The 12,430-nt window shown below is 50.9% G+C and overlaps 2 protein-coding genes across 9 annotated transcripts in view; both read right to left on the bottom strand.

Moving 5' to 3' along the window:
* mtmr10 (myotubularin related protein 10) overlaps positions 1 to 12,430 on the bottom strand; it is a 902,395-nt gene that overhangs the window by 515,206 nt on the left and 374,759 nt on the right. The gene's annotated exons all lie outside the window — the stretch shown is intronic.
* Positions 1,845 to 12,430, bottom strand: part of neo1 (neogenin 1) — a 111,749-nt gene continuing 101,163 nt past the window's right edge. For 5 of the 8 annotated variants that reach the window (XM_033015097.1, XM_033015099.1, XM_033015095.1 and 2 more), the window contains exons 21-28: positions 10,183 to 10,257; positions 9,785 to 9,932; positions 9,050 to 9,282; positions 8,286 to 8,378; positions 6,736 to 6,885; positions 5,738 to 5,995; positions 4,159 to 4,295; positions 1,845 to 3,349 (exon numbers count right to left, since the gene is read on the bottom strand). In XM_033015097.1, coding sequence (XP_032870988.1) covers positions 3,266 to 3,349; positions 4,159 to 4,295; positions 5,738 to 5,995; positions 6,736 to 6,885; positions 8,286 to 8,378; positions 9,050 to 9,282; positions 9,785 to 9,932; positions 10,183 to 10,257 — 1,178 coding nt within the window. In that variant the 3' untranslated portion in view covers positions 1,845 to 3,265. The remainder of the gene's footprint in view (positions 3,350 to 4,158; positions 4,296 to 5,737; positions 5,996 to 6,735; positions 6,886 to 8,285; positions 8,379 to 9,049; positions 9,283 to 9,784; positions 9,933 to 10,182; positions 10,258 to 12,430) is intronic. The other 3 variants (XM_033015101.1, XM_033015102.1, XM_033015094.1) reach the window with 2 other exon arrangements.

Raw genomic sequence — 12,430 nt, 5'->3', positions numbered from 1 at the left:
TCTTTAACGGTTTCTGTGTCAGATCATTCAATCACTATCCATTACTAAGTCAGCTTTGCCCTGAGCAACAATCCTGGCATGGTGACAAGAGAGCATGTCTTTCCCACCCAGCATTGCTTATGACAATGGATTTCAGACGTATATAATGCTTGCACTTTTGTAAGTGAATGTTGCAGAGTCTGAACAGCATCTGTGAATTTGTAAAGTCTGTCCTTTTGCAGAAGTGTTGAGGTGTTGCATAGAATGGATTCAGTTATAAGCTAACCCCTTCATCCTGTCACTTTTACAAGTATGATGCACTTTGACTAAAGCACAGCGTGGGAAGAATGAATCTCCCAGCCCTGCTCGGCTGAAGCACTGGGGCTGAAATAGCTTCTTCCACCCTGCTGCAGTGGTCTTACGTAGAAGGTACATCTGGGTGGGCCGCTGATGTTGGCTGCATTGCTCACTAGGCCTCTGGATTACATCTGGAAACGTCCTGATGACATCAGTCTGACTGCTCAGAGCTGCGCGCAGGCGGGCGACTGGGTTCTGTGGAGCGTCACTCAACGTGTAGACACAGGAACTGGAAGCAGCAGTAGATCCATCAGCCCTCTGGCCGCTCTGAACAACTCCTCTCCTGTTTGTCTGTAATCACTCTGTTGTAACCTGGCCGGTCACATCCTTTATCGTACCATCACAATGGGGGGGGGGGGGGGGGGGGGCATCACTCCTGCTCAATGAGATGTGTCCTAAAGCAACAGGCACACCTTAACATAGCGATTTGCCAACTTGATTACTAAGCACATGCCCGAGACTGAAATAAACCGCACACCAGATCAGATCCAAGCTCTGTAATCTGATGGTGCAATCAGGAATGATGATGGGACCAGTAGGTGTGAGTCACCAACATCAGTCCTGGCCTGGGTGAGTGCCACCAACAATCCCCTTCTACCAATTTGATTTGCTCCACCTGACATCAAGAACTGGCTGAGATAACAAGACTCATGCAAGATCCACCCTGGAAACACCTGTCTGCAGATTCCCCAGCTAATTTACACATCATCTTTCACCAGCTGAAAACATGAAAGATAGCCCCGTCCAAAAAACTAGTTACTCTCTTATCCCAATCATCAGCAAACTCATGGAAGGTATTGTTGACTGTGCTACCGTGTGACACAGTCATCAGGATCTCCCAGCTCCATAGCCTCGGTCCAGACACAGACAAACAGCTGAATTACAAATGTACGATGAAAGTAAGTGTCCTGAAAATCAAGCGATCATTTGACCCAGTGTGACCCAGTCTGCTGCCACTGAATATGGTGAGGAAACTCCCGTCTGGCAATGTACCTTTCACAAAGGCCGTCCAGAGAGAGCTCATTCATCCACGACATTTCCACTTCTGATGATTTAACAGAAGGCCGTTCAATGGTTTTCTGTGTTTAATTGAGATGGTCGGCTGGGCAGCACATTGGGATTGTCGGCTCTGGCTATAGTCCAGCTCAGTGAGTAGGAGCAACTGTTCTCTTAACTTCTGTCTTTGATTAAGTTGAGACATCCTCAAACCAGTTTGTGGTGTGAGCCTCCAGCTTTCCTGTGCCTACCTCTGTCCTAGCTCCAATTGGGCAAACGTCCACAGATCATCGTTAAGTCACTCACCCCCTAACCCCACCAACAGCTGGCTGCATCTTCCCATCCTCATCCTAGCAAACTTCACCGTTCTGCAAGCAGAAAGCTGTTGAACCTGGTCACCCCTCAAGCTGTGAACCAAGCTAATGGATGACAATGATGCCTGAATCATCATATACAGGGGGTGTTACCTGGTGGCAATGTAGACCACAAATAAATGTCTACACTCACACTTCTTCCTAATGGTTGAATACAAAATGTATTGGAATTCCAATATTACATTAGAACATGAAGTTTAAAAAAAGCCACTAAGTATGCTACTAGCAAAGTTCTTTGTACATAAAACTACAGTAGTTTGCATCATTTCTACAATCGTGATTAATAAACAATCTGCACCTTCGGTGTCCGTGGAAACAGAAGTTGCTTTTGCTAATGAAGACACTACAGAAGTACACCAGAGGTTTCCCAATTCTGAACACAGACCAGAAAGAAAAAGGTTCTTTGTAAAAGATGGAAAAAGTGCAAAACAGATCTGACTGCCTACAACAGGGGCATGTTCTCTAAACGTTCACAACAGCTTCGTTCAGTTATATTCATTACAATAAATTTCCTTAAACAGTTATATTAACATTCATGGAGATGTACATAGGAAGCAATATTCACAAACATAGTAAAACCATGACTGTAGAAGCAAGTACAATGATATGGGGAGAATGAGATGGAGAGAGCTTCCTGTAACTGAACCCATATATGGTTTAACATATAACCTCATCAGAAGCAGATTGATGGGATTGGTTTGAGATCCATATACCTGGGACCAGTTCAGCCCAGTCCACTGAGGGTAAGTATCTGAAACCTACCCACAACACAATTAATGAGGGCAGGAACTCAAACTGGATTTGAGGGTTTAATGCTGGCTATATAATCAAAACTGACTGATAGGTTTAATAAAGATCGTGCAAGCAAACCCCAGGGTAGGGTGAGCTTATCTTTCTCCTTATGGCTAAATGATTCTCCAGTAGAATACATAAAGACAGTCTTCATATAAAATGTCAGTTGCTGCACACGTTTGCTTAAACCAATGTGCTTTGAGTCTTGCCGAGCCTCCTTGTGGATGGATTGTGCTGGTTGCATCTTTCTAATTGTGCTTTAATCAGCGAACTTGCCAAGTCCAGCAGGGATTGCTGACAGATCACAGTGATGAGTGCGGATACGGTGGCAGTTTTGTTGCAGTCCGAGTGCGATGCGTAGGAAGCAGGAAATGGCCATGTTATTGAAGCATCTTACACCAGCTGATGGTGAGGCGGTCAAATGTCACATCTGGATGCCAAAGTAACAATTCAACATTCTCTTTATAACACCAACAACGTAAACACGCAGTAAATAGACGATATCGAATGTCCAACACTATATCGGTACCTGCAGTACATTTCCAAACCAGCAGGGGTCCATCAGAGTCTAGGCTCATCAGATTCCAAGCCCTTGATTGGATTTGCATGACATCCACAAGTCTGGATCCACTGGACTGAAATTATGACAAAGGCATTTCCCACGAGACTTAACACATGACGTCATGTTGCAGTCGGCCCTCCGGGAGTCTTGTGTACTTGCGCACACCCGCTCCGGATTCAGTTTGAGTGACTGATGGAACTCCGATCTATGCTGTGGTAATAACGTTGAGATCCTTCATTAAGCCCGTGAGGTGCGCCATTTCTTCATTCAGCTCATCTGGGCTGTAGTTCTGCAAAAAGAGGCAACAGATTATTGTCTCAGGCTAAGACCATCTAAGGGAACAGGTTGTGTTAAAGGATGAGTGAGGGTCTCTCACAGGGACAGACCTGTGAGTGGTGTCCAGGCATTGGCCCAGAGAATCAGAAGCTGTGATTGCCTCATCTCCACTCCCTGATTGGAAATCACCAACCCCTTCAGGGACTCTGAATCAGCTCTGGATCCGAGTGAGGCAGAGGGAGGAGATTCAATCAGTGATGGTGATGATTGAGGGGAATCCCCATGACTCCCCAGTGTAGGGGTGGAACAAGCCTACACAAATCACTGAAGCACGAGATCAAGGAAGGGACTGAGACGGAAGATCAGCCATTGTTCAATGGCAGAACAACATCAAGGGACCAAATGGCCTCCACCGGCTCACTTCTATAGTCTGGAGAGGCACAGCGTCAGGGTAAGGTTTGTGTAAGGGATAAAGCTCTTCAGGTTGGTGGTGGTGGTGTTGGGAGGTGACATCACAGGGCGCTGACTGAACGGTGAACCAGGCTCGGGGGAACGCTGATTAATTCACCAATGCCAGCGATCAAGAAAAGAGAGGTATGGGAGTGAAAGTGAAAGGCTAGTTATAGGAATAAGAAAAAGCGTTTAAATATTTTTTTAAAGGTGAGATGTTTGAGTGGATTGAGCAAAATCGATGAACACCAACACCTGAAAATAAAGGTGAAAGTTTGATCCGGTGAGGTGTGGTGTTAAATGGAGTGCATGGACACTAAGGAAGGGAAGAGCAGAGACAGAGCAGAGGCGAGGAGCCAACAGCAAACCTACAGTGTCAGAGTCTTCCAGCATCTTGGCGGATTCAGCCACATCTGGGGCACTGGGCACGGTGACAGCCATCGGGGAACGGCTCCGACCCAATGTTCCTATGGACGCCGTCTTCACTGAATGCACCTGAGGATTGGCCCCTGCAGTGGAACACCACGCCACAGCTTTAGCACAACTTCCCTTGCATCTTTCTTCCAACATTAGATAATCTTCACATTCCATAAACCAATATTGATATTGTCAAGTCAAGTCAAGAGAGTTTATTGTCATGTGGCCCAGATAGGACAATGAAATTCTTGCTTGCTACAGCACAACAGAATATTGTAGGCATAAATACAGAACATAGCATAGACCATATATATACACATCAATAAACAGATAAAATGCAATAGGCTGTTATAGTTCAGTTTGTTTGATGGTGAGTTTAATAGCCTGATGGCTGTGGGGAAGCAGCTGTTCCTGAACCTGGATGTACCAGATTTCAGGCTCCTGTACCTTCTACCTGATGGCAGCGGAGAGATGAGTGAGTGGCCAGGATGGTGTGGGTCCTTGATGTTGGCAGCCTTTTTAAGGCAGCGACTGCGATAGATTCCTTCGATGGTGGGGAGGTCAGAGCCGATGATGGACTGGGCAGTGATTTATTATTGTACCGATTTAGCGAAAAACCTTGTTTGCTTTCTCTCTATTCAAATCACATCAAACTTGACTTTAAAAGGTTGTGCAAAGAGAAGAATAAGCAGAGCAGACCATAGTCTTACAGTCACAAAGGGCAGATAAAACAAACGCTAGGCTGCAATGAGGTAGATTGGGACATTCTTAACAAGTGAGAGGCCTGTTCAGTAGTCTGCCACACCTGCCCAGTCTAGACAAACTCACTAGGCACGAGTCGGTCTAGTCCATGAGCCCATGATAAGATGGCAACTTGGTAGCGCAGCGGTAGAGTTGCTGCCTAACTGCACCAGCGACATGGGTTCAATCCTGACTACAGGTGTTGTCTGTGTGGAGTTTGCATGTTTCCCCTGTGACCGTGTGGGTTTTCTCCAGGTGCTCCGGTTTCCTCCCAAATTCCGAAGACGTGGAGGTTAGTTGGATAATTGTCCCTGGTGCTCAGGGTAGAACTAGTGACCAGATGATCGCTAGTCGGTGAGGAATCGGTGGGCACAAGGGCTTATTTCCACGCTGTATCTCTAAACTAAAAAGTATTTTAATTTAATTTATTGTTACATTATAGGTGACCCAGCCTTGTTATTGAGGATAAGGCAGTGAACGTTCGGCCCACAAAGTTTGTGCTGGCCACTAATCACATTCCACCCCTCACCCACACACTGGCAGCAAATTACAGCGGCTAAATTCTCCAATCAGTCCGCTCGTCTTTGAGATGTGGGAGGAAATCGGAGCTCACAGAGAGAACGTGCAAACACCACACAGACAGCATTGGAGGTCACTGGAGCTGTGAGGCAGCGGCTCCACCCACTGCGAGGGTTAGCGAGGGTTTAGAACGTCTGCTGCCCCTGTCCCGCGCGGCCCGATGGCTGTGGGGCCCAGAAACGGTGCCAGTGCCTCTGGCTCTGCCCTCACTCACCCGCCTGGGCCAACAGTGGTGTGCTGGACGAGGCTGCCTCGTAGCCGGTGCTGGCCGGAGGGATGGCGATGACCGCAAAGCTCTTGAGAGGGTGTGAGGGGCGGACATGGGCAGTGGGGACGCTGCGGTTAGAGTCCTCGTCCTGTGAGCCGGGCAGGTAGGTGACGCTTGGCACGTCTGTCTCCTGGCTGTCCACGGTGTGAGTCTGTGAGCTCAGTGCTGGAGACATGTCGCTGTTCGGGGTGTTCCGTACCGATTCTGGAACACAAAGTGTCAAAGGTCAACACTCCAGACACAAGCCAAGCCGTCCACAATCCTCAGCTCCACCTGTAACTGGGAGAGCAGAGCTGAACAGAGGGCTCATCTTTCTGAACCTTCCAATGAGCTCAGCACAGCTGCCATGCCTGTACACTGAAACCTTTCAACTAAACCACCGTTTGTCAGTCAGCAACAATTTAATCCAGAAAATCCAAAGCAGAACCAAAGTTTCAAAAGGAGTGGGTGTGACCATCCCAGCAGGGCATGCGGGTGAGATCCTCACTCCCAGCCCAGTGCCCCCACTCTGCCATCCTTGTATCTGTACACCCCACCCAGTGATCCCGCAGTGCACCCCACGCACTCTCCCTCCTCTTGTTCTGTTGACATCGCTCTCTCTCCCTGGTCCAAACGTGCTCATATCACCCTCGATCATTGAACACTCGAGCTGCACTAAGTGTCCCACCCGATCCTTCCTCGGATTGGCGTCACGACACCATCTCTCCCCGCCTGTGGTCTCAATCTCTCCCCTCTCCTCCTGTCCGTTTACTATCTACTGCCTCCTCCCCTCCTCTCCCCATCGTTCCCTCCGCTCCACAAACACTAGCCAAGCGCGGTAGCCCCTCAGAGTTTAAAGGCCAACGCTGTGTTCAGCCGCGTGGTGAAATGTTCCCAGGGTTCACCTAGCCCGCGTGGTGGGCTGCGGCTGTGGCTGCGGCTGAGCTTGCGTTGCCAGGTCTCACCTGTGGAATTGGCCCTGTCTAATGAAGAGGCGAGTGGGCGGGTGGCCATCTGGTGGCGGAGGTAGCTGCGGGTTGGGGAGGAAGGCCCGTCACAGTGGTGATGATGATGAGGGTTGTCGAGTGAATGGATGGGATGGGCACTAATCACAGCTGTGAATGAACATAACACAGAGAGCACTTCATACACAGAGCTGACTGCAGCGATCCAGACTCCCCACCCACTGCCCCAGACACAGTCAAAGTAGCATCCACACCCCACACACACACACCACCGTTCCAATCCCACGCCCACACAGTGCCTACAGACCTGTTGGTGCCCAACTCAATCCCCATCACTCCACCTGTCCTTCCGCAAAGCCCTGTCTGCCTCTCCCTTGCTCAGAACTAAATCTCATGGAACTATTTCCAAAAAACCCAGGGACCCACGTCTGGGTGCCACGTCTGGGGTGATGTTGTCAAGCTGGGCATTTTCAGCTTGACAACATCTTTCCTATAATACAATGCCCAGAACTGGCCACAATATGTTTCTATGATACTGTAAATGCGACCTCACCAGCATCTTATACAACTGCAACATGACCTCCCAAGTTCTATACTCAACACTCTGCCAAAAGCCTATTTGCCCACGCTCTCTACCTGCGACTCCACCTTTAGGGAACTATGTACATGCACTCCTAGATCCCTCTGCTCTACAACACTACCCAGGGTCCTCACAGGTGTCCAGACTGCTTGCTGCAGGCTGCCTTTCTTCCCCCACACTGAGGCTTGCTGTCATCTCCCTAGCCACGGTCATTATTTGAAGGCGTTTTAAATCGCAGTCACACACACACTCGCACGCACGCACGCACACACACAACACGCACGGCTGGAATGGAGTTTGCAGCTTATCAGCCAACAGAAGTCACAGACAAAATGGATTTAAACAGCTGACAGCACGATCTTTAGTTATCCGAACACGTTTCAGTAAAGTACGCCCGTGAATAGTGACAGAGGGGGCAGACAGCAGCAGCACCGTCTGGTCAATGTCCTATCATCAATTATACCTCCACAATGTTAATGAAACCTGAGTCTGGATTTTAAATAATGTGATAGAAATTCTCCTAAAATGTTGGAAACTTTCCAGTGAATTTTGCCCTGAAATATTTGGCATAAATGATCTATTTCTTTCGATTTCACAGATTTACAACTATGGGGGATTTTGGAATGAATGGATTTGTGGAGACGGACTATGTGGGGATGTGGGGGGTGTGAGTGGTGCTGCCGTCCTGGGAGACCTAACACTGGGGAAGGGGTCATCTGACGGAGAGGGGATTTCCACCGAGACCATGGGTCAGGAAGGAGTCTGTGGGTCAGCGAGGGGTCGTGGGTCAGGGAGGCACTGACTGGTTACATAGGGGTCGTGGGTCAGTGAGGGGTCATGGGTCAGGGAGGGGTCGTGGGTCAGGGAGGGGTCATGGTGGGTGACCCTCTGGCTCTGTGGGCACAGACCCTCACCGCCCGCCCGCCCGACATGAACATCACCCTGGGGTGGGAAGGAGCAGCAGACATACGCTGTGGAGGCTGAGCATCGAAGGGCATCATGATCTTGGGTCGCAGTCCCCGCCGACTGCTCATAGATGAGACGCCATCTTCCTGCTCCCGGCCTGTGGACACAAGCAGCCGTCACCCCACAACTCCAGCCAGCACAACCGGGCAGAGCCGGCACAGACACCACCCACCCACCAATTCACCCTCGCACCCACCCTCGCACCCACCCACCCTCGTAACCACCCACCCTCGCACCCACCCTCCCTCTCTCCCTCCCAACCTCCCTCCCTCCCTCACACCCACCCACCCTCACACCCACCCACCCTCGTAACCACCCACCCTCGCACCCACCCTCCCTCTCTCCCTCCCAACCTCCCTCTCTCCCTCGCACCCACCCACCCTTGCATTCACCCACCCTCCCTCACACCCACACACCCACCCACCCTCCCTCTCTCCCTCACACCCACCCTCGCACCCACCCTCCCTCTCTCCCTCCCACCGACCCACTCTCCCTCGCACCCACCCTCCCTAACACCCACACACCCACCCACCCACCCACCCTCCCTTACACCCACCCACCCTCGCACCCACCCACCCTCGCATCCACCCTCCCTCTCTCCCTCCCACCCACCCACTCTCCCTCGCACCCACCCTCCCTAACACCCACACACCCACCCACCCTCCCTCTTTCCTTCCCACCCACCCCCCTGACCCGGGTCCACCCGGCACCCACAGACCCGTCTGTCACCCGTGGGTGGGGGAGAGGGGTCACGTGGCCGCTACTGACCCAGGTAAGAGTTCCTGCGCGTGTGCTCTTTATCCACGTTGTCCGCGGGGCTGATGTCCTGGGAATTGCGGGGAATGGGGGTGTCGGTCATGACGGGGTTGGGATCGGGGGACTTGTCGATCGGCTTCAGCTCCAGACGTTCGTGATGGATCCACAGGTCTGGGGGCTTCACATCCTTCGAGTTGCCTTTGTACTTGTGGGATCCGTTGGCAGCTTTACAAGCAGCTCGCTTCCTGCAGGGGAGGGGCAGCTGGAGTGAGTGCAGGAGGCCGCGAGCTTATGTACGGTACCCACCACACCCCATCCCCACCCACCGCACGACCACCCCACCCACCGCACGACCACCCCACCCACCGCACGACCACCCCAACCCCACCTCCACCCACCGCATGCCCAGCACACCCCATCGCACCACATGCCCACCCCACCCCCATCCCCACCCACCATATGCCCACCCCCACCCACCCCCATCCCCACCCACCACATGCCCACCCCACCCCACCATATGCCCTCCCCCACCTACCATATGCCCACCCCCACCCACCCCACCCCACCCACCACATCCCACCCCATCCCACCCCCACCCACCACATGCCCACCCCACCCACCGCACGCCCACCCCAACCCCACCTCCACCCACCGCATGCCCAGCACACCCCATCCCACCACATGCCCACCCCACCCACCCACCACATCCCACCCCAACCCCACCCCCACCCCACCCCACCGACTCACTTCTTCTGCTGGTAGTTGGTCCTGCGGGTGCAGATGAAGGCGATGATGACCACCATGATGATGGTGAAGACGCCAACAGAGATGATGATGATCAGCATGATGTTGCTGTCCAGGGTGGAGGTGGGGCTGCCGTGGGGGCTGTTGTGACCTGTGGGCGAAACATCGGCCGTGAAGGGAGGGGCAGGATCACAGGACGGGGGTCACCGGGGGATGCAGGGTCACAGCGGGGTCGTGAGGTCACCGAGGGATGCAAGGTCACTGGAGGTCACTGGAAATCGTGAGGTCACTGGAGGTCATGAGGTCACTGGGGAGAGGGGGCAGTGTGGGTTGAGAGGGGCTGTGCGAGGGGAGTGGTGAGGGGGCTGGGTCCAGGGGGAGAGAAGGTCACTGCTACTCACCACCGATGGAGTGCCTCGTGTCGGTGCCCAAGTCCATGGATGGCGGGTGTTTGCCGAGTTTACCAGATCCTGGTGCTGTTTAAGAGACAGAGATGGGTGAACACACACAGAGGGGGGTGGGGGTCGGGGGGGGGGTGGGGGGTGGTGGGGGTCAGGGGGGGGTGGGGGTGGGGGCTGTACATAGTGCCGTCCGTAGTGGACGTTTCCAGGCCCCGATCACGGGAGAAAAACGGAGGAATATTCTTTGCACTTTATAGGCTTCCATTGGAGTGAGAAATGGTCAGAAATGGCTGATGTTTATGTAGAAATTAATTGGTGTATGTGAACTTGAACTAATTTATCTATGGTAGTAACAGTGTTATTCTCATTAACATTAAGAATAGGATGAAATGTTATGAATTGAAGTCCATGCAGACTTAATAACTATGAGATGTTTTTTTTGTAGCCTCTGCCTGACCCTCCACTAGAACTTGAACTAACTTATCAATGGACTTATCAAAACTTATCAAAAGACTTGGAATGTGATGAAGAATATTCAGATGAAGATCAGATGTAATGTAAACAAATAAATTGGGGAAATAAATGATTATATAAAGTTTTATTTTAATGCCGATCTTTTCACTGTTTATTTGGTCAAATTATTTAAACAATGAGTGAATCACTTATGAAAATGGCGTGTTGGTGAATGACAGTGCGACAGTCCACCCACACATCCACACATACACACACACATCCTCACACACACACATCCACACATCCATCCGCACGCAGACATACATGTACACATCCATGCACACATCCACACATCCATCCGTACGCACACTTCCATGCATGCACACACATGCACACGTACATCCTCACACACACACATCCACACATCCATCCGCAAGCAGACATACATGTACACATCCATGCACACACATCCACACATACATTGACACATCCATCCATTCACACATACATCCATCCACACATACATACACACTTACATCCACAGATACACGTTTGACAGGTATACAAAGACACACACACAGATACTCAAACAATGTAACACTTTTAGGGTTATTTTAGGTTAAAGGTAATAGCCCTCATTTGCAAAGGCACCACCGTGGGGGTCTCTAACATAAATATAGGCTCATTGTAGCTTAAAATGAATACTCATCGAGTGAACATCAGAGCATTCGATTCTTGGTCAGGATGTGACATTTACATCAGAAATAAGACAGGTCTCTTACAGGTCTGCCACCCAGCCTGGCACTGCCCCAGTCGATATGGCCGTTACCCCCACTCTCCCCACTATGGCAGTCAGTGGGGTACAGTAAACGGGGGAACCCAGAGGATCTGTCCTGACCCTTTAATTAGGCAGGTTCATGAGCCCTTAAAACCTGGGACCTCTGCTGCAGTCTCATTAAATTTCCTATTAAAGCGACTGGAAGATGCCTTGCAGGTCTGTCCCCCAGCCTGGAACTGCCCCAGTCCCACTATGGCCGTGACCCCACTCTGCACACTGGCAGTCAGTGGGGTTCAGTAAAGGGAGGAACCCACAAGAACTGCCCTGACCCATTAATTAGGCTGGTTTAGGAGCAGGACCTCTACGACAGTCATTAAAAAAACACTCACAATTATATTCAACATATTATTTTTATATAATATAATTATACTTAATTATATATGATTACAGTCACATTTACAAGTTATATAATGTATATATAGGTATAATAATATATAGTTTAAATGAACTGCAACACGGAAATAGGCTGCCCATGGTGTAATATGGGCACTGGCCACTAAATAACGCTTACTTTCCCAATCTCATTTTCTAATTAGTTTAATTAATTAATGTGCAACTTTCGGCACTGATGAGTTATGACTTCCTTCTCAATAATATTTCATCTAAATCTGTGAAATATTTAATGTAGTTCCGTGACGTGGGTCACGAAAATGGGTTTCTAGACACATTTTTGATGCTCGGCCATCAGGCTACTGGCCCCCTGCTCCTGCCATGGTCCCCTGCCCACTGGCCCCAGCTACTATCCACTGGCCCCCTGCTGCTGCCCACTGGCCCCTGCTGCTGTCCACTGGCCCCTGCTCCTGCCATGGTCCCCTGTCCACTGGCCCCAGCTACTATCCACTGGCCCCCTGCTGCTGCCCACTGGCCCCCTGCTGCTGCCCACTGGCCCCTGCTACTGTCCACTGGCCCCTGCTGCTGCCCACTGGCCCATTGCTGCTGCCCACTGGCCCCTGCTGC

The sequence above is a fragment of the Amblyraja radiata genome, chromosome X (assembly GCF_010909765.2).
Source record: "Amblyraja radiata isolate CabotCenter1 chromosome X, sAmbRad1.1.pri, whole genome shotgun sequence".
NCBI lineage: Eukaryota > Metazoa > Chordata > Chondrichthyes > Rajiformes > Rajidae > Amblyraja > Amblyraja radiata.
The sequence above is the reverse complement of the archived record's forward strand: the minus strand, read 5'-3'. Positions and strand labels throughout refer to the sequence as shown.